The following is a 20527-nucleotide window of genomic DNA, read 5'->3' on the forward strand; positions in this document are numbered from 1 at the left end:
TGGTGCACCAATCGTCCCGTGAGTGGACCCCTCGTCCCGTGAGTGGACCCCTCGTCCCGTGAGTGGACCCCTCGTCCCGTGAGTGGACCCCTCGTCCCGTGAGTGGACCCCTCGTCCCGTGAGTGGACCCCTCGTCCCTGAGTGGACCCCTCGTCCCTGAGTGGACCCCTCGTCCCCGAGAGCGGGACCCCGTAGGCCTCATATTTTATTGCAGCTGCAATGTGTACTTTCACTTTTGTTTTCTGTGTTCTTTTTGTCGTCTGTGTCTTTTGTTTTCTGTGTTTTTCTTGTTGTTGTGTCAGGGGTGCCGCATCTTCAAGTCCGCTTTTCTCGGCCCTAGATGGTCTGTTACGTTCCAGGGGCCTGAAGGTGAAGCATCGTACCTTACAGAAATTTTTGCAGAAGATAGGTATTGCTGCACCGTGGTTTGCAGCTTCGGGCAGCCTTACCATACCTAGTTGGGATGAATTGGGCAGGGATCTTGACTTTGCTTCTGAGCAGGGCATATTGGAGGGCGGGGTGATGCCCCTTTGGAGAATAGTCCGTGGTTGCCTCACAGGTGATGGATATCATGACGCACTTATTGAAGGACAGGAAGTTCTAGAACAATTACATGAGGAGAGATCAGAGACGGCAGGAAATGAGGTATCTCGGGAGGATGGAAGCATGCGGAGCGTGAAACAGGGGAGGAGACGCTTGTATCCAGATCTCGGTGCGCTGCGCGCGCCCCCATGTGAAAGTGGGTCGGAGGAAGAGGAGAATGAGGAGGAGGAGCTTGGAAGGCTGTCTCGCCAGCTAGGGAGTTTAGCTGTAGGAGAAGGGAGCAAAGATAAACAGGGGCTCAAGAAATGTGATCCTCCGGATCCACCGCCGTATGGTGGGGGTGTTTCAGGGAGAGCTTTCCATGCTCAAACATGGAGGGCTGTTAACGCTGAGATGGGTCTTGCTTATCCAGTTTTTCAGGACGATAATAGGGGAAGGTTCCATGAGCCTTTAGATTTCAAAATTGTGAAGACCCTGGCGGAGTCTGTGCGCACTTATGGGGTGGACGCCGCCTTTACACTAACTCAGGTGGAGAGTCTGTCTAGATACTGTATGACTCCCTCTGATTGGGCTAGTCTTGTTCGGGCTTGTGTTTCCCCAGGTAAATATTTGGACTGGAGAGCATTTGTGCTAGAGGGCGCAATAGAACAAGCCGCCCAAAACCATGCAGCAGGACATCCGCATTGGGATAAGGACATGCTTTTGGGGCAAGGCAGATTTGCTAATCAACAGACAGGATTCCCTCCTGAGGTATATGATCAAATTAATAACATCTGCATTCGGGCATGGAAATCACTCCCAAATAGAGGAGAGGTATCTGGTAATTTGACCAAGATTACACAAGGCCCTACAGAACCTTTTTCAGATTTTGTAGCAAGGATGGTGGATGCTGCTGGAAAGATTTTTGGGGATCCTGATAGAGCCATGCCCCTTATTAAGCAATTGGTCTTTGAGCAATGCACCAAGGAATGTAAAGTAGCAATCGCTCCTTATAAGAACAGGGGCATAGAAGCATGGATGAAGGTGTGCAGAGAGATTGGAGGACCTTTAACTAATGCAGGTCTTGCAGCTGCTGTCCTTCGGATTGCAAAAAAGGGCGGTCCTGCCGCTGGAACATGCTTCCAATGTGGTCAATCCGGTCATATCAGACGTGAGTGTCCCAAAAATGTCAATTTTACTGGACCTCCTTACGGTGGCCCTTCCACTGGCCTTCGTCCACCGGGATTGTGTCCAAAGTGCAAAAGGGGAAGGCATTGGGCAAGAGAGTGTAGATCAATAAGGGACATCCATGGACAACCTATTTCAGCTGGGCCAAAAAACGGCCGACGGGGCCCTCGACCCCAGGGCCCGCAAATATATGGGGCGATGGAGAATGTCACACCCGAACCCGAGACATGGCCATCTTTACGCCATCCAATGAGACGCGGAGAGCCACTACAGGTGCCGCGGGATTAGACCTCTGTTCCACCTCTAGACTCGTGTTAACACCTAAGATGGGAGTCCAATTGGTGGAAGCTGAGTTCAAAGGGCCTCTACCACCTGGCACTGTAGGTTTGCTAATTGGACGTGCATCTTCCATTTTGCAAGGTCTTCATGTTTTCCCTGGAGTCATAGGTCCTGATACTGTAGGGATAGTAAAGGTTATGGTGGAAGCTCCAAAGGGCATTGTGTCCATCTCTCCAGGAGATCGGATTGCTCAAGTACTAGTTTTGCCTAATCTACATGATCACTTCCCTGCAGACTCAAGGTCACGAACAGGGAATGAGAATGGTACCACCGGAGGGAATTGTGCTTATTTGTCGCTGGATATGAGCAATCGCCCTACTCTGGAATTAAGCATAGAGGGTAAATCTATTGTGGGCTTACTCGATACAGGTGCAGACTGTAGCGTCATTGCTCTTAAGGACTGGGCTAAGGGATGGCCAGTGCAGACTTCTGATCAATCTTTGAGAGGACTTGGATATGCCCAAGCTCCTCAGATTAGCTGCAGACATCTATTCTGGAAGGACCCAGAAGGACATAGTGGTAGTTTTCAGCCTTATGTGCTTGATTTACCTATCTCTTTATGGGGCCGTGACCTGATGAAGGACATGGGGTTCACTCTTGGTAATGACTATTCCCCAGTGTCCCAACAAATTATGCAAAATATGGGATATAAGCCAGGTCTAGGACTAGGAAAACATTTGCAGGGACGCAAACATCCTATACAGGATCATCAAAAGCTTGATAGATTTGGTCTGGGTTTTTCTTAGGGGCCGCTGAGACTCAAATACCCATAACATGGCTCACCGAGGAGCCTGTTTGGGTGCCTCAGTGGCCTCTTCCCTCGGTTAAATTGACAGCAGCCCATGCTCTAGTTAAAGAACAACTTGACTTGGGTCACATTCAGCCCTCTACTTCTCCATGGAATACTCCCATATTTGTCATTAAGAAAAAATCAGGAAAGTGGCGCCTACTGCATGATCTACGAGCAGTTAATGCTCAAATGCAACTTATGGGGCCCATTCAAAGAGGACTGCCTTTGCTCTCCTCTGTTCCTCAAGGCTGGCACATTGTTGTTATTGACATCAGAGACTGTTTCTTTTCTATTCCCCTGCATCCTAAAGATTCGCAGCGTTTTGCCTTCACCCTTCCCTCGTGTAACCACGAGGAACCAGATCAAAGGTTTGAGTGGGTAGTGTTGCCGCAGGGGATGGCTAATAGTCCCACGATGTGTCAAATGTATGTGGGGAAGACACTCGCACCTCTCAGACAAAAGTATTCCTCCATCAAAATCATGCATTATATGGATGATGTATTATTGGCTGCTAAATCAGAACAGACAGTTCACGAGGCCTATGAAGACCTAGTGAGGTTGTTAGCTCAATATGGACTGCATATTGCACCTGAGAAGGTTCAAACAGGGGATTCTATTAAATATTTGGGAGCAACAATTGGGCGTGACAAACTACGACCACAAAAAATTACCATACGAACTCAAGATCTCCAAACTCTAAATGATTTTCAAAAACTGTTGGGAGATATTAATTGGATACGAGGATATTTACAGATTTCTAATGTTATGCTGCAGCCTTTGTATGCTATTCTTAAGGGTGATCCAGATCTTACTTCCCCTCGTGGCCTCACTAAAGAGGCTAGAGCAGCCCTTATGACAGTAGAAGAGGCTATACAACATGCTACTTTATACAGGCTCCAGAGTGATAAACCTTTCCAGTTATGTGTGCTTGCCACTAGGCGGCAGCCTACTGGAGTACTATGGCAAGAAGGACCGTTGCTATGGATACATCCACATGTGTCCCCAGGAAAGTCCTTAGAATATTATCCTGATGCTGTTGCATCATTAGCACTTAAAGGGATTCAACAAAGCATTCAATTTTTTGGACAGTCACCTTCTTCTCTTATTATACCCTATACTAAAGCTCAACTTAGCGTCTTGTGTGCTACTTTAGATAACTGGGCTATTCTGTGTTGCTCATTTCAAGGCGATATTGATAATCATTACCCTTCTCATCCGTTACTTCATTTTGTTAAGGAACATCCTATCATTTTCCCTAGGGTGACTTCATCCAGTCCAATTCCGGGGGCTGTTAACATCTTTACTGATGGTTCCAAGTCTGGAGTGGGAGCTTATGTAATTAATGATTCTCCCCCTATCCAGCACCAGTTTGCTCCTGGAAATCCACAATGGGTAGAACTGCAAATTGTTATTGAAGTCTTTAAACAGTGTCCTTTTCCCTTTAATCTCATTTCGGACTCCATCTATGTGGTGCAAGCACTAAAAATCTTGGAGGTTGTGGGAGCTATTAGTGATACCCGTAATGTATCTGCTTACTTTAATCAGCTTCAACAGCTTATCTGTAGCCGCACTGCTCCTTTTTATCCAGTGCATATCCGAGCTCATTCCTCTCTCCCTGGTCCGTTATCGCAGGGTAATGCCTGTGCGGACTCAGCCACTAGAGGTAAGTTGATCTGTTTGGCTTCCTCCTTAGAGGAGGCTAAATTGTTTCACCAAAATTTCCATGTTAATGCTTTGACGCTGCGCAGGCGTTTTTCCATTTCAAGAGCAGATGCTCGACAGATTATATTACACTGTCCCCATTGTGTCACATTTCTTCATCCCCCTACTTATGGAGTGAACCCACGGGGATTGAAACCATTGGTTGTCTGGCAGATGGATGTGACACACATACCCGACTTTGGTAACCTCAAGTATGTCCATGTTTCTGTTGATACGTACTCTGGAATTATTCATGCTTCTGCTTTATCAGGAGAAAAGGCACGTAATGTCATTACTCATTGCCTGGAGGCCTGGGCGGCGTGGGGTGCACCTACGTCCCTTAAGACTGACAATGGACCTGCTTATACTGGCAGACAATTCACATCTTTTTGTTCTGCTATGGGAGTGCAACTTACTCATGGTTTGCCTTACAATCCTCAAGGGCAAGGCATTGTTGAGCGTGCTCATCGCACCTTAAAGGAAACTTTACAAAAACAAAAAGGGGGAATAGGAGCTGAACATACTCCTAAAGAACGCCTGTCCTTAGCCCTTTTTACCATCAACTTTTTGAATTTGGACACTCATGGTCGCTCTGCGGCCGATAGACATGTGTCCCCTCAGCCTTCTGTGATTGGCTATGTTAAGTGGAAAGATGTTCTTACGGGCCAATGGAACGGTCCCGACCCCGTGCTGACATGGGCACGAGGATCTGTATGTGTTTTCCCCCAGGACCGTACGGAACCATTTTGGGTTCCTGAACGTCTGACAAGAAGAGTCTTGACGCCAGCTACCCAGCAACAAGAAACACCACAGCAATCCCGTGATGAGGATCTTCATCCTGCTGAGTGCTCTGGCACTGGTGCTGGTGCCGATGACACAGACGAAGTTTGTCTCCGACCAATTCGAAGATGATTTTTCTTACAATAATCCCTGCTTCATGCCTTCCTCCTTTCACCCTTTTTCTTCTTTACTTTTATTATTCCTCTCCTCTGACTCTATGCCTTGTCGAACCGGAACCAATTAAAGACCCTATAATGACTGGCTGAATAGATACCACTGAACGCCTTGGCAACAACAAGCTGATCTTGTAGTACCCAGAGACGGGCAACTTTCACGCTTGCACTGCAACCTAAGACAGGGGAATGGGGCCTCCCCAAAGACGGGTAAGCAGTGTAAGGGCAGTGGATGACCTAAGACAGGGGCTACTTGATTCCCTTTGACGTGCAACAAACGAAAGAGGGGGAACTGCTGGCTCGGATTCCCCCTGGCCCCCGGGGCTTGGTACCGGCCCTGGTTTCTTGTGTGCACGCCAAAGAGGCCAGCTCACAAGGCCTTGAAAGATTGGTGGTGTCTGTTTTCATATTCAGCCAATAACGGTCATGTGGGAACGTCCTGACCTGCTTGGGTCTGATAAAGGTTCCTGGTTGAAGGCTTAGTATGAGTAATGGCAATTCACCTCAAGTCTGGCTTGCGTAGATTAAACAGTAAATCTTTGACATGGTCGTTGCACCCCAAGTTTTACGAACATTGCACTGGGAACGACATGTCTTTCTTTGTTATTCTCTTGGTGTTGGAAAGCCCTTGCACTCTGCCGGCTTTGCTGCCATTGCACGCAGAAGGGTTTCCACACTAGTGCTTTTCTATCGCTTTACGACCCGTGCCTTTCTTTTAGGGTGTTACCAACTTGTTTGTCGTTGTTTTTCTAAACAGCCACAGTTCAGCCTCGGCTATCCCCCTTCGTCCATCACGATACAGGATGCGAGGCAAGGCATTGCACTTGAGTGATCCTTGAAGTGGACCTCAAGGAGAGCATGTCCTATTGCATGCGGGTTAGACGCGTCCACGCCCCGTCCCACGAGAAAAGCGTCGGCTGATATGGTCTCAGATCTGGGGAAGGGCCCTCCTTGGGCCTGAGCCATACTATGCAGCCACTTATGCACAGTGGGATAGGACCTCTACTCTCGCCTGTATTGTTTTTAGAAAACAAAAGGGGGAACTGTAGTGAGCCGTTTCTGCGGGCTGCGGTCGCCATTACAAGATGGCGCTGGCTCGACTGTGGTTTGTGACAAACAACTCCTTAATTGGGAGAGTTGGTGCGTGGTTTTTTAACACCCTATGAGAAAGCTCCACGTGGCAGCTTCGCATTGGGGCTTGAGGTGCTTTATTAAGGCCGGGAGAGGCATCCGAGGAGAGAGAGGAAGAAGAGAAGGAGAGAGAGTAGAAGGAGGGAAGAAAAGGACCTGAATAAACGGCTGAAAGAAGATTCCCGGTGTTGCGTCTTCCTTGCGGGCAAGGGGGTTGCGACACCCCAGTAGCGGTGGTGGTGGCAAACCTAGGGCCTTGGGTGGTGTCTCAAGATGGCAGCAGCCACATGTAACTAAACCTGTGGAAACTGTGACAGTGGTCTTCCAGGCAGCAGGGGGCAGCGGGCAGCAGGTGATCTGCTGGTGGTCTGCAGGTTGTCTGCAGGCTAACAGCAGACCATTGGCTGCTGGATATTATCAGGAGATAGGCAGGCAAGAGGCAAGAAAATGGGCAAATGGTGGATGATAGGCAACTGTCAGGAAGTGATCTGTGTTCAAAAGGCAGGCAACATGTTGGTAGATGGTGGGCGATCTTGGTGGATGAATGAGGGATAAACAGCAAGGAATCAGTAGGTAGCGAAGGCTGCCTTGCATAGAAACGATATTTCCTCTGCTTGAATCCTGAGTCATTGAGAGACAAAGAATGCACCCTCCCTCCAGTCCACCATCTTGGATCCCCCTCATTCACACTTTGTTATGAATAAAGGTGTTGTAAACACTCTCTAACAAATATTTTGTGAACATGTTTTAGTTTCTCTTAGGAAAAATAAATACCACATAATGTAATATATGGAATCTGAAAGTTGATTTCATAGAAGTTGAAAGAGTTGAATGGTGGTTACCAGATGCTGAGAGAGGAGCAAAGGACAGGGGAGAGGTTCAACAACAGGTATAAAATTGCTGTTAGATAGAAGGGAGAATACTGGTGTACAGCAGGTGATTATAGCAGTAATGCACTGTACATTTAAAAAACCTAGAAGAAAGGATTTAAACACTATAGAATGTATACACATCTAAAAATTTCATGTTACCCAATAATATGCCCAATTTTTATGATTTTATTAATCAGTTAAAATGAAGATAATAAATAGCCACTTTAAAAAGTTAGATGTAAGAAAAATACCTAGATGTGCAATTTCTGAGCAAAAAGTTGGCTCATTTAGTTTTATTTAAAAAGTTAATACTTGCAACATGATTTTATGTAGTTCCACATTTCCATGAGCAATATATATTTATATGTGTTTTTGTTACTCCACATTCTCTCTCTCTTATTATTTTCTGATGCTACGAATTGAATCCAGGGCTTTGTGCATGCTAAGTGCCCTCCCATTGAGTTTCATCTCCATTATTTCTTAGTATCTTTAATATTGTTTCCAGACTTTATAGTTTTGCCATTCTAATGATTGTAAAGAGTTACTGTGACTAGACCCATATCTTTAAACACTTACTCTGATAATTCTTTTCTAAATTATATCTGTTACAGCTAAAATATCAATGATGCATTTGTCTCCCCCTAATTTGTATTATAGCCAACCAGAAATGCCTTGAGTTTACTGGGCAAAGGTGATTTCTTCTCTCCAGATGACCTCTCATTGGCTACCTTAGCTTCTTCACCTCATTGAGTTCTTATAGATGGCAATATGGCATAATTTTAAGAGACAAGACCTTTTCCTGAGTTTCACTGAAATGATATTAACTGAGTAGTACTGACCATTCATATGTCATTTCTAAACAAACTTAGAAAATGTACTTTGTTATTAATACTAAATATAATATATCATACATGGTTGTCATTAAAGTAGAAGCATAGAGACCATGAATTTTGGAATGAGACAAATTTCTGGACAATTACAAGCTCAATAACTAACGAAAGGTATAATTTTTAGCATATCTCTGAATTATTTTATTTTACTTCTTTAGTAACTTAAGTATATCCTTGGTGATACCTTTATTTATTTCCAAATACAGTCAAGTTTAAACTAGACTGTCAACTTATTAATATAATTTCACATTTATTCCTGTGCTTATTTTTTCTTTGTGTTAAATTGATTCCTATCAAAAATATCATTGTTTTGTCTTCCTCAGGCTTTCTTTGATGTCTTTTTTTTTTAATATCTTATTTTATGTAGTACTGAGGATCAAACCCAGTGCCTCACACATGCTAGGTGAGCACTCTGCCTCTGAGCCACAATCCCAGCCCCTGATGTCATTATTGTATTGCAGCAAATGAGGGCCTGGGTGTTGTGTTATTCCTCCTTTGCCTTCTTCTTTTGTTACTAAAGCTTTGCTCCTCTTCCTCTTTACAACAGGCAAATTTTGACTAAATTTCAAATACATGTGGTATTACCATAAGCTGAGTAATCCCAACTGTTGTATGTGCATGTGTGTGTGTGTGTGCATGCGTAAGTGTGTGTGTATTTGAAGACAAAAGTTGTTTCCAGCATTTTAGTAAGTTTGGATGAGAACTATTACATGTGGGTAAACAGATTTATTATAAGAAACAGAATGTTGTTCTATTGTTTTATCCTTGCATGTTACAGAGGTATAAAATAAAGCACTACATGCATATGTTAAAATATTCCGGTATCTTAAATTATACTAAAATTTGTGAGCACCTACATTATGCAAAGCATTACATTAAGCACTTTAGATAAATAATTCTATATGATAGCATGCAACTGGAAATGTCTTACATTGCTGAATAGGAATGTAAAATGGTGAAAATCACTTTGAGAAACAGTCTGTTTCTTGTAAAGTTGTAAAGATGACAGAATAATGTCACTCTTAAATATTTACCCAAGAAAAATTAAAACACATGTCTTTACAAAGACTTATCAATGTACAGGATAGTTGTGTTCATAACAGTAAAAAATAAGAACCTGGAAACAAATGAAATATCAATCAACAAATAAACAAATTGTATTATGCCTAGGGATGTTATATTCCTTCACAATAAAAAGTAAGGGACTTTGAACACATAAAAAAAAACACAGTTGAATGGCAAAATAATTATGCTAAGTGAAAAAATGTTGACATCTAAGAGTTCATATTGCAGATCCTGTTCTTTTCAAATTACAGAAACATAAGCACAAATATATAGTGACATAAGGAGATCCTTGTTGCCTGGACTCAGGGTCTTTGGGGATTGACATCAGGGGAGCATGAACAAATTTTTACCCTTATTGAAGTATTCTATATTTGATATCAGTGGCCAGGACAATAAACACTTTTAAAATTTCCTGAGTCTTATTAAAAATTAATTACTACTTTGCCTAAAATGTAGAAATCGTAAACAAAATCTTCTAGGTTAAAACACTTCCCTACCTGAACTTTATGGTTCAGCTGTTATATAGCTTGAAACCTTGTTAAATTTGTGTGTTTTATTTTTGATAGTTTCTTAGTAGATTTCATAAAATTTTCCACATAAATGTTTACATTGTGTATAAATAAAGATCACTGTATTTTTTCCTTTTCACTGTGAATGACTCTTATTTACTTTTCTGGACTTTTGTTCTGCCTAGAGTATTTAGCACCTGTTGGATGGATCTAACTAGAGCAAACATTTTTGCTTTGTTGTCCATCTTAGGTAGAAAATACATCAGCCATAGTTCTGTCAAGAGATAGAAACCTCATAATGATTTGAACAAAGTTTAAAATAAATATTTTTTGGAGTGAAAGTGGAATAGTAGAGATTTAACTCTTCAGCATGAAAGAATTCTAAAGAACATAAGCATAATTTAGTAAGATTTAGCATTAAGGAAGAGAATGAATATAATGGTCTGTGAGAATTCTGGTGTAAAGAAGAGAATTCCCCTCCATGGGAAGTTTCTATTTAGAACTAAGGCAAATACTTAAATCTAATAAAAAAGTCAGGATTGGTGTATATCAAAAAGAATGCAGTTAATGGAGACCTGTTATTGTCATAAGGAGCAAGACAAGAGTGTGATTACAAAAATTCATTTTTCTCTAAGGCATATGGTGTCATGTACAGTAATAGACAAAATTGAAAAAGCATCTTCTGCAGAGTTTTTGTTTTAGTTAGGGATATAGTCAGTAAGCAATATGAAATATACAACATATTGCCTATTAATAGCCCATATTACGAATCAAAGATGTAGTAAGATAAGTGGGAAAAGCCTGATGAAGTGAATGGCTATATTTTAATACTATAGTCATGGAAATCACCTTTGTGACTGTGGCATTTGAGTGTTAAAATACTGGAGACATACAGCTGGGTGCACACCTATAATCCCAGAGGCTTGCAAGGCTGAGGGAGGGGGGTGGCAACTTTGAGATCAGCCTCAGCAAATTAGCAAGGCTCTAAGCAACTTATCAAGACCCTATCTCAAGATAAAAATAAAATAAAATAAAAGGGCTGGGGTATGGCTCAAAGGTAAAGTGCCCCTGTATTCAATTTCTGGTACAAACAAAAACCACACACAAAACCCCCTGAATTTGTAGTATTTAAACCCATGTCAACTATCACATAATGAGAATTTTCCATATCATTATAAAGTTTTTTTTTTCAGAGACATGAAGGTGCTAGCCATGAAAACATTGACAAAACACCCAAAATGTCATATTTATTAAATTTCTGGAGTGCCTACAATAAGATGAATGTGCATTTTACTTTCATGTCATCTAATCTTTACAATAGCAACACAAGTAAGTAAGGCTCACAACCTGTAAATGAGAGAGATAAAGGTTAGATGAATTCTTCCGGACATACTATGTTTCCTTAATGAAAATTTCCTTACCCAATCACATATTTTCTTTTGGACTAAACTTCAGGTAAGTAGGAGAAGGGATTAGAAGAGGGCCATTTTATCCTCAGTATCTGTTGAATGTCTACATCAGTCACTTACCACATTTTGCTGACTCTATTTCTCTGAACATGTCACTTCCCTGCACTTGCCCTAAGTAAGGGCACCGTGAATATTGATATATTGAGTAAATAAAAAACATGACTATTGCCATATTTCCTCTATATGATAAAGCCTTTTTAAAAAGAATGACTGTGACTATCATTGAAGCCTCATGTAAGAGGCTACAAGAAGAATATGCTCTTACTCTGAAGATGCAACTGACAGATAGTAGGAAACTGAGTTTTGCTCCATTCACCAGAACAAGAAGTTACCTTAGATTCAGATCTTTATCTGTTCAGTTCCCAAGTGACCCTATATTTTTTTGCCTTTATCCTTCCTGAGCTTGCCTCACTTTTTCTCTTGGAAAATGTTCTTTTGACATGCATTCTGACAAAATAGAGTGATTATGATGAGACTCTGTTAAGGCTCATCCAAAACATGGAGAAAGTGGGAATCGGATCCTGCTCAAAATAAAGTTTCACATAGAAAATGATATTTGAACTGAGTTTGGAATGAAAATAATCTTGTCCAGTTGAAGACTTTGAAAAGGACATCCAAGTAAGAGAAAACAAATGGCAAAGAACTTCAGAAAACTGAGCAGAAAAGAGTGTTCTTCCTCCAATACATGCATTGGCTCACCACCCTGACAAGAGGGTCAAATCCGTGCTCTAGCTGATTCAGTCTGGCAGATTCCTTGACTGATCTTTGATCCAGAAAAGGAAACAAAAGGAGAAAAGGCTTGCATCTAATTCTGTTTCTTTCTTTTTCTTCTTCTTCCTCTTCTTCCTCCTTTCCTCCTTCCTCCTCCTCATCTTCCTCCTTCTTCTTCTACCAATCATCCCCTACTTTTTCATCACCTCTTTCCTTCTCCTCACCCCCTTCTTTTCCTATCACTCCTTACAGTTTTTTTCTTTCCATCACATTGCAGTCTGGACTATAATCACAGTTTCCCATGCCAAGCCTCCTAGAATAAAGATGAAAGGCAGGCCAGGGGGAGGGCATTGAAGCCAAAGCCTCTGAATAAGAAAAGCCTCCAAACCACACTTCCATAGCAACTTGGACTTTGCATTAACCCTTGGCTGAGCCAAGGGATACAAAACCCAATTCAAATTTTCTAATACTGAAAAACAACAAAATCTTTTACCCCTTCATGGACTCTTCCCATATATCTATATTCTCTCTTTTAAAAATTATTTTATTTGTTCTTTTTAGTTATACAGGTCAGTAGAATGTATTTTGTCATATTATACATATAACATTCTCTTTTATTTACTATTACAGAAAGAATTTGTAGGTGATAAAGCCACTGGTGCACTGATTCATCCATAAGAGACCCAACATTGGTCCTACTCAAAGGTTCTTTCCTTTAGATAACTTCTTGATGTTTCTGGAGTCACAGGATGCCATATGAAATCATGTGCATAAAACTCTCTAATTTTTTTTTTTTAGCAACTCCTAGACCATCAGATGAGACATGTGAGGGAATAATAGAACTATCATGCAGTGAAGATGAAGAACTGCTGGAGTACGGAGGATGAAAAGAGAAACAGAGGATGTAGGAACCAAATAATAAGAGAGGAAAAGAAAAGAAAGTTTAGCATACTTTGCCAAGTGGGAAGAGATATTCCTTTCTAAGGTAAAACAGTCCATTAGTTATATGACCTTGAGTATTGTCTCTATGTCTCTAGGTCTAGCTTCATCTGTAAAAGGAGGCAGTAATAATAACTGTATTCCACATTGCACAAAAGGAAACACCTTCTGTAGACACTGTTGCCATTAGAATGTTAGTTACTAATCCTCTATTACTTCTCAGGAAGGAAGGCCACTTGCTGTAGCACCTTCCTCAGAGAATATTTTACTTCCTTGTTTCTCAGGCTGTAAATCAAAGGATTCAGCATGGGGGTGACCAAGTTGTTCAGGACCTGAACAGTTGCATTAAGCCAGGGGTTGGGAGTGGGCTGCAGGTAGATGAGGACCACTGGCATGAAGGAGAGGAGGATGGCCGTGAGGTGGGCACTGCAGGTGGAGAAGGCGCGGCGTTGGCCCTCTGCAGAGCGGATCTGCAAGATGGAGCAGACAATGCAGCTGTAGGAGGTGAGGATGAGGAGGAAGCAGCTGAGGGGCATGAGGCCAACACTGATGAACCCCACCATCTCCAGGGCTGAGGTGTCCGCACAAGCCAGCTTCAGCATCACTGGGATGTCACAGAAGTTGTAGTCCACCTCATTGGGACCACAGTAGGGCAGCTGGAAGGTGAGAGTGGTCAGAAAGGTGGCCTGAATGCAGCCAAAAAATGAGGTCCCTGCAGCCAAGATGGCGCACACTCTGTGGCTCATGATTATGGTGCAGTGTAGAGGGAAACATATGGCAACAAAGCGGTCGTAGGCCATCACTGTGTACAGAAAACACTCAGTGCAGCCCAGAAAATGGTAGAAGAAGAGCTGGGACATGCAGCTCCCATAGGAGATGGCTCTGCTGTTCCCTGACAGGTAGAACAGCATCTTGGGAGAACTCACAGAAGGGAAAAATATGTCAAAAATAGATAGCTTGCACAGGAAGAAGTACATGGGGGTGTGAAGCCGAGTGGAGGAGATAATTGCCAGCAAGATTAGCAGGTTCTCCATGAGGGTGAAGATGTAAAAGGACAAAAACAGGACAAAAAGCATGGTCTCCAGGTCCTCTGTGTGTGGGATGCCCAGCAGGACAAACTCAGTCACGACTGAGAGATTCCTCATCTTTGTCAGAACATTGAATTTCAAAACAGATGACAGTACTTCCAAGTGTACACAGTGGTGTCAAACAAGAAGATCTCTGATGGATGTGTTGGTTTCATGTTTTAACAATCTACCTTCCTTTTTAGGGGAAGATCTACATAAAATATAAAGACAATAAAATCCCTGACTATAATCTAGCACTTTTCATTTTAGCCAATTTGTATTAAAGTCACATAGTCAATATGTCTCACAGATTGTAATTAAAACTTTAGACAAAATAATATAAAATGTTTTCCCAAGAACTCCAAAAAGTAAACAGAAAAAGTCAGATTGAGAATAAGAGAAAAAAACATAATGCAAGGGTTTTTTTTTTGTGTGTGTGTGTGTCTTTCCCTGCTTTACTCCTGTGATTTTGAGTACAAGAAAAATTAAAATTATAGAATAGTATTGGATGCCAAAATTCCGATAATTAACCCATTGTTTTGGGAACCTGATAAAGAGGTCTTTATGAGGGACTCCATGTTTCAAAAAACACTTAATGTCATACCAGGAGTCCTAGTCAATAACAAGAAAGAAAACCAAAAGGCAGAAGGTACAAGTATTTCTATTTGTGTTCACAAACAACATTTATCTACATAATAAAACTCTAAGGATCTACAAGAGTTAACGAGGTCACAGGATGCAAAATTAATATAAATAACAAGCTGAATTTCCATATGTTAGTAAACAAAAAATATAAATTAAAATTCAAACAAATAGTGCCATTTATATTAGCACAAAATATATAGTGTGAAATATAGTGAATTATGTGTAGGATCAGTATTTTGAAAATAAAATGTTTATGAATACAATCAAAGAAAACATATATAAATGGAGAAAAAAAACTATTTATGGGTTGGATGACTCAAAGTTGTTAAGAAATGAGTTCTTTCCAAACAAATCTATATATTCAATGCAATCTCAATCACAACCCCACTTTTTTCCAGATATTAAGTTGATTCTAAAGTTCATATTTAAATTAAAAGACTTAAAATAGAAAACAATTTTGAGAAACAAAGTTGGAAGGCTCACGTGACCACATTTTAAAACATGTTGATTAATGTTAATTAATCAAGATAATGTGATACTGGTGAAGGCAGAGACTTGGAACTCAGTAGAACAAAATGAGGAACCCAGGAAGAGACCTATAAATGTGCAGTTATTGATTTTTGACATATTATGCAAAGGCCAGTAAATGGAGAAGTCTTTTTAGCACCAGTTCTGGATCATTTGAACATTGCTACAGAAAAGCAAAACATAAATATAACAAAACACAATGATTCTAGAATTCTATACCTAATGCCTTACATAAAAATCTTACAGAGATCATGGATTTCAGTGAAAAATTTGATAGTATGCTATTGCTGGAAACAAATGAAACAATATCTTTGTGACATGGGTATTCATAAAGATTTCTTATATATCAAAAATACAATCTATGCATTTTTACAAAGTTTTGATAAATTTTGATAAATTAAAATTTTCTGTCAAAACCAGTTAGATGCAATGGGAAATCCTGGGAAGAATCATGGCACCAAAAGAACAAAACAAGACAGAACAAAAAAGTTATATGGGAAATAATGATGTTAAAATAGGTTTTTATATATGAATAATTGTAACAATGCTAATTTCCCAACTAATAAAAGAGCTTAAGTTATATGAAATCTTACCATTAAGGGTGCTGGGTACTGAATATATGGGAGCTTTACTATTTTTGAAAATTTAAGTCTAAAATTGATTCAATATTTAATTTTAAAAATTGAAATCATTTGTGAGAGTCACAGGAGAATTAAAAGAAAATTACTCAAAAATATTTACAACTTGGGCATATGACAAAGTATTCAAAATATCTTTTTAAAAAAAAAAAACTATTCAAACTTAATACAAATCAAACACTTTCTCCCCTCAAGTAAATTGGAAAATAATTGGAGCACTTAATCAAAAAGACATATAAATGGCAAATAAATGCATGAGAAAATACTCAAAATCATTAGTCAAAGGAAATGCAAATTAAATACAAGGAGTGACACTTACATCTATTATAATGGGGGGAAAACCAAACTGGCAAAATAAAGTGTTACAAAAACATGGAATAGCAGGACTTCTACTTCCATGTGTTTATGCAGTGAGTTTATCCAAATTTTTACATGAAAACCTGTGTGTTAGACATAAAGTCTGTGATTCTCTTACTTTCTAAGTCCTATCCAAGGATTATTTTCAAAGAACTAAAAATCTAGCAGCTTGCAACATGTGGATGTCAGTACCTCAGTGAATAAGAGGCAAAAGAAATGAGGGGAAAACATAAGCACATTGTCCACAGGGAACATGGTGGTATTTCTGTAGTACTATGAAAGGAAACCCAAGCTACATGCTCTGGTTCCCAAGAGAGCAAAGTGCCCAGCCTCAGAAATAGATGTGTGTTTGTGTAGGAAGGTGTCCAGGACATGTATTATCAAGATTGCACTCATCTGTTCCCTCTGGATCACAGCCTTCAGATCCTTCTGTCAATCTCTCATGTTTCAGTCATTGGTAGTTCAGAGGGAGCAACCAGAGTAAAATCATCTGCACTGCCTTCCAAATAAAATAATAGTGAGATGCGCTGAAATGAGAAACACTTACATCCCTTTCCAGTCAGCTCTCCCGGAGAATGGACTCCAACCAAGACTTAAAGGCTTTGTGTTCAGTGTTTTTTGTTGTTGTTTGTTGTTGTTTTGTTTTTGTTTGTTTGTTTTTTTTGGTTATCTCTTCCATGTTTAAGTCTTTCATGATAATACTTCAATATCACCACTTCAATTATATAAACATTAAGGGACTTAGTAAATAATAAACAATAATTTAATTGTTAAATAATAATGTGTCCTTCTAGCAAATATACCTTGAAAACAACACTAATAAACTAAGTACATTCAATGGTAGATTATAAAATAATAAAACAGTGTTAAACCACCCCATTTGTAAAAACAAAACAAAACAATGTAAATAACAGTTAATGTTGATTGAACATTAGCAAGTTCCTGTGATTTTTTTTTTAAGTTCAGTAGTTTCTTTTTTTCCCCTTAATTAAGTTTCAAACAACTTTTTTAGTTAAGAGCATAAATTAAAACACTGAGAGCTTTAGTGACTTGATCATTCAGTCAGAATGTGTCTGATATAGAATTAAAACCCAGGTTCCATTCCAGAGCCAGTCCTTCTAACCCTTCTGCTGTCAGAGCTCCCATTGGGTATTTTATTTATAGAAGAAAGACATGACAGTTGACCTTAAATACCTGAAAAGCTTCTGTATATTTTTATTGTGTATTTCTCTATGGTAAATAACCAGTAAAAGCCTGTAAAACTGATACAAACTTAGATTTCGCTGAAATACTGAAAGAAAAAAAAATTCAGTGAAATAGGTTGCCTTGTTAAGGACTTCACCAGCACTTTGGGATCTAAGTGCTGATTAAAAGATTCTTTCAGGAACATAATGAAAGATTCATACTTAGAATTTGAGGCTATATTACCTTTACCCTTTATATTTCTCATAATATTTAGATTCTTTGATTTTATCACATAGTTTATCAACTTTAATATATCTGAGTAGACACAGTGTTTGATTTAAACTTGGCAGGTTTTTCCACATTAAAAATAATAAGAATATGATTATACCTATAGTACTTACAATAAGAACCCTTCAGTACAATTTTTGATGTGTTCTCAAAGAAAGAAGCACATGCCATGGAGACGGCCAGAATTCCACTGAAGAAAAGCCTCAAGATTGGAGAAGAACTGAGAGACAATTCATTTAAGAGAACTTACCAAGTTTCTACATCTGCAAGTGAGAAGAGTTGGGTCCTACCCATAGAAGTGTGGAAATGTGTTTTTGAGCAGTTACTAAATTTATGAATCTTATACTCATTCATAAATAATGATGACTTTAAATAATACTATTGTCATATTGCTTTATTTTTATAAGGCAATTCTATGCATTCCTAATTTATTTTCCTAAGTCTCTGTGAGGTTTTTCCAATGAACTCCAATTCTCATATAAGGACACTGAAATTCAAACTCTAATAAAAGTAAAAAATGGATAGCAATTCATAACCAAATCTGACTCAAGTTTAGTGTTCTTTCCACTATGTCTTCACCGCCTTCAAACAGACTTGATACAGAGAGCAACTGCCCCTATGTGAGGGAAGAATTTCTCACAAATTTATTCTGCAGGAATGGAGAAGTCTTCCTGGCCACCTTGCAATCATTAACTGTCTACCCACTATTCCCTGAATACTTTATGGCCCCAGGTTATAGCTCAGGAGAGGGACACAAATCTCTAAAGATCATATTAAATTGAAGTCAATAGGTCCCAGAGCTACAGAAATTTTTCACAGTCTGAAGATGATTCCAAAGAGTATGCCTCAGGTTATCATGAAACATAAAGAAAATTTGCATTATATTTACTTCATTCAGAAATTACAGCATGTATCCTTAACTCCTAATACTGAATTGAGCGTTTGGTAAGCTTGCAGACTTTCTCCCTCCAGATAACTGTCCCGAAATGTCCTCACTCATAGAGGTAGAGCCCCTCTTTAAATGGAAAGTGAAGTTTTACTCTTTTAAGCTCATACATTTATAGTAAAAAATAAAATCATTCATATAAAAATAACTATTTACATACTACTTGTATTTATGTTAGCAGAGGGTAGAAGATGGTTGTGCTCTCAAAGATACCAAGGATTAAATAATCAACCCTGGCTCCTAGAACCCCAATATCTCAAAGATTAACGAATTTAATGTACATCTGGAGGGACAGATACTTTCTCAAGTGATTCAGGATATACATATGAAAAAAGGTCCAATATTGATGAATTTAATGTACATCCAGAGGAACAGATACTTTTTTATGATTCAGGATATACATGTGAAAAAAGATCCAGTAAGAACTTAGAAACGAAAATTTAGTATTACTTCTAAATATTATGAATAATTGTGTAATTTCTATGCCATCCCAACATTTGAATCTCTGAAAGGGCATGATGCTGAAACCATACCATAGTTCTTTTTAGGTTTGTAGATATAAAGGATTTTTGAATAACAGAAAAGAGCTGAATATGATCTGGTTTATTTAAGAGACACATTATTATGATACCAATTAGTATCATAAGAGCAGTTAAGTGAAGTATCTCTTGCACAATTTGCAAAGCAGAAAATTTCACAGAAATTTTCATAGACAATTCTATTAATTATTACAATATCTATCTACCCTAAATGCCTTTCATTTTTATTCTATAAAATAATAACTAATAATAAATAGCTAGAAACGTTGACAAAAGAGTTCAAAAATAAGTTCTGGTAATTTTTCAAAACTATCTTCTTTTCACATTTCATGATCTATAATAATTCAATTTCATTAACATTCCCAACAATTACAGCACACCAATTCTCCATAAGAATGTAAGTCTTTGTGGGCTGTTCTAACAGTACATACCCGATAGAGAAAATACTGTAAACTATATTGTTTCCATGTACAAATTAGGAAACAATTAGTTAATTTTTGAGAGGCTACATAAATTAATATGTATTCCCAAGAATTTTTAAAAGATTACAGAGATAGATTATGTAATAAAAGTTTGAGGATGCATATGTTTGATCTAAAACACACAAACCCTTTTTCACAATGTGAGAAAGCAGAAAACAATGTTCAAGGCTCTTTGTCCACCAATGATTTCAGTTCAATTTTATCAGAATATTGTTTCCATCTGATTGATATTCAGTCTCTGAGCCTTCTTAAATGGTTTTGGGTACTTTTTAGTTATCAGGTAACAACAAAATGACAGATATATTTGTCAAATTTCAGATTCTTAATGGACTACATTGAACTCATGATTTCTCCATTACAGAAACAGGAAATAAAACATCTCAAGCTCTATATCACAAAATATATTTTTAAAAATAACTCAGGTTCTTTTATCTCCTTAATATATAAAAACAACTTCCAAAATTCTCTTGTGGTTTGGTTCTTTCTCATAAAGACAAATGATTGATCCTAAAAGAGCTATTGAAAACACTTGGTTTCTGATGCAGAATATAGGAGCTTCAGGTCACCATTCCATTATAACAGAATATAAAAAGCTGAGTGAATTTCAAAATGTACAACTCTAACTTGACCCATGGAGTAAACTTCTTCCCCAAGATTGGAGGAATAGAAAAGTACAGAGATTTACAACTTCCTGAACCAAAGCCTCCCCAGGAACCAGTGTTGTTGTGGCAAACTGTAATTGATGAATTGCTGGGGGCTCAGTCTGACGTGTC

At 39.2% G+C, this 20527-nt stretch overlaps 1 protein-coding gene across 1 annotated transcript; it reads right to left on the minus strand.

Annotated features, from left to right (window-relative positions):
* Positions 1-13291: 13291 nt before the first annotated feature.
* Positions 13292-14224, minus strand: LOC308632983 (olfactory receptor 10D1B-like; the record flags this gene model as incomplete). The annotated part of the gene is made up of 1 exon (XM_081265397.1): positions 13292-14224. The coding sequence occupies one exon, from the start codon at positions 14222-14224 to the stop codon at positions 13292-13294; it is 933 nt and encodes a 310-aa protein (XP_081121523.1).
* Positions 14225-20527: the final 6303 nt, after the last annotated feature.

Source organism: Spermophilus citellus (genome assembly GCF_964194105.1).
Source record: "Spermophilus citellus genome assembly, chromosome: 2".
Taxonomy (NCBI): domain Eukaryota; kingdom Metazoa; phylum Chordata; class Mammalia; order Rodentia; family Sciuridae; genus Spermophilus; species Spermophilus citellus.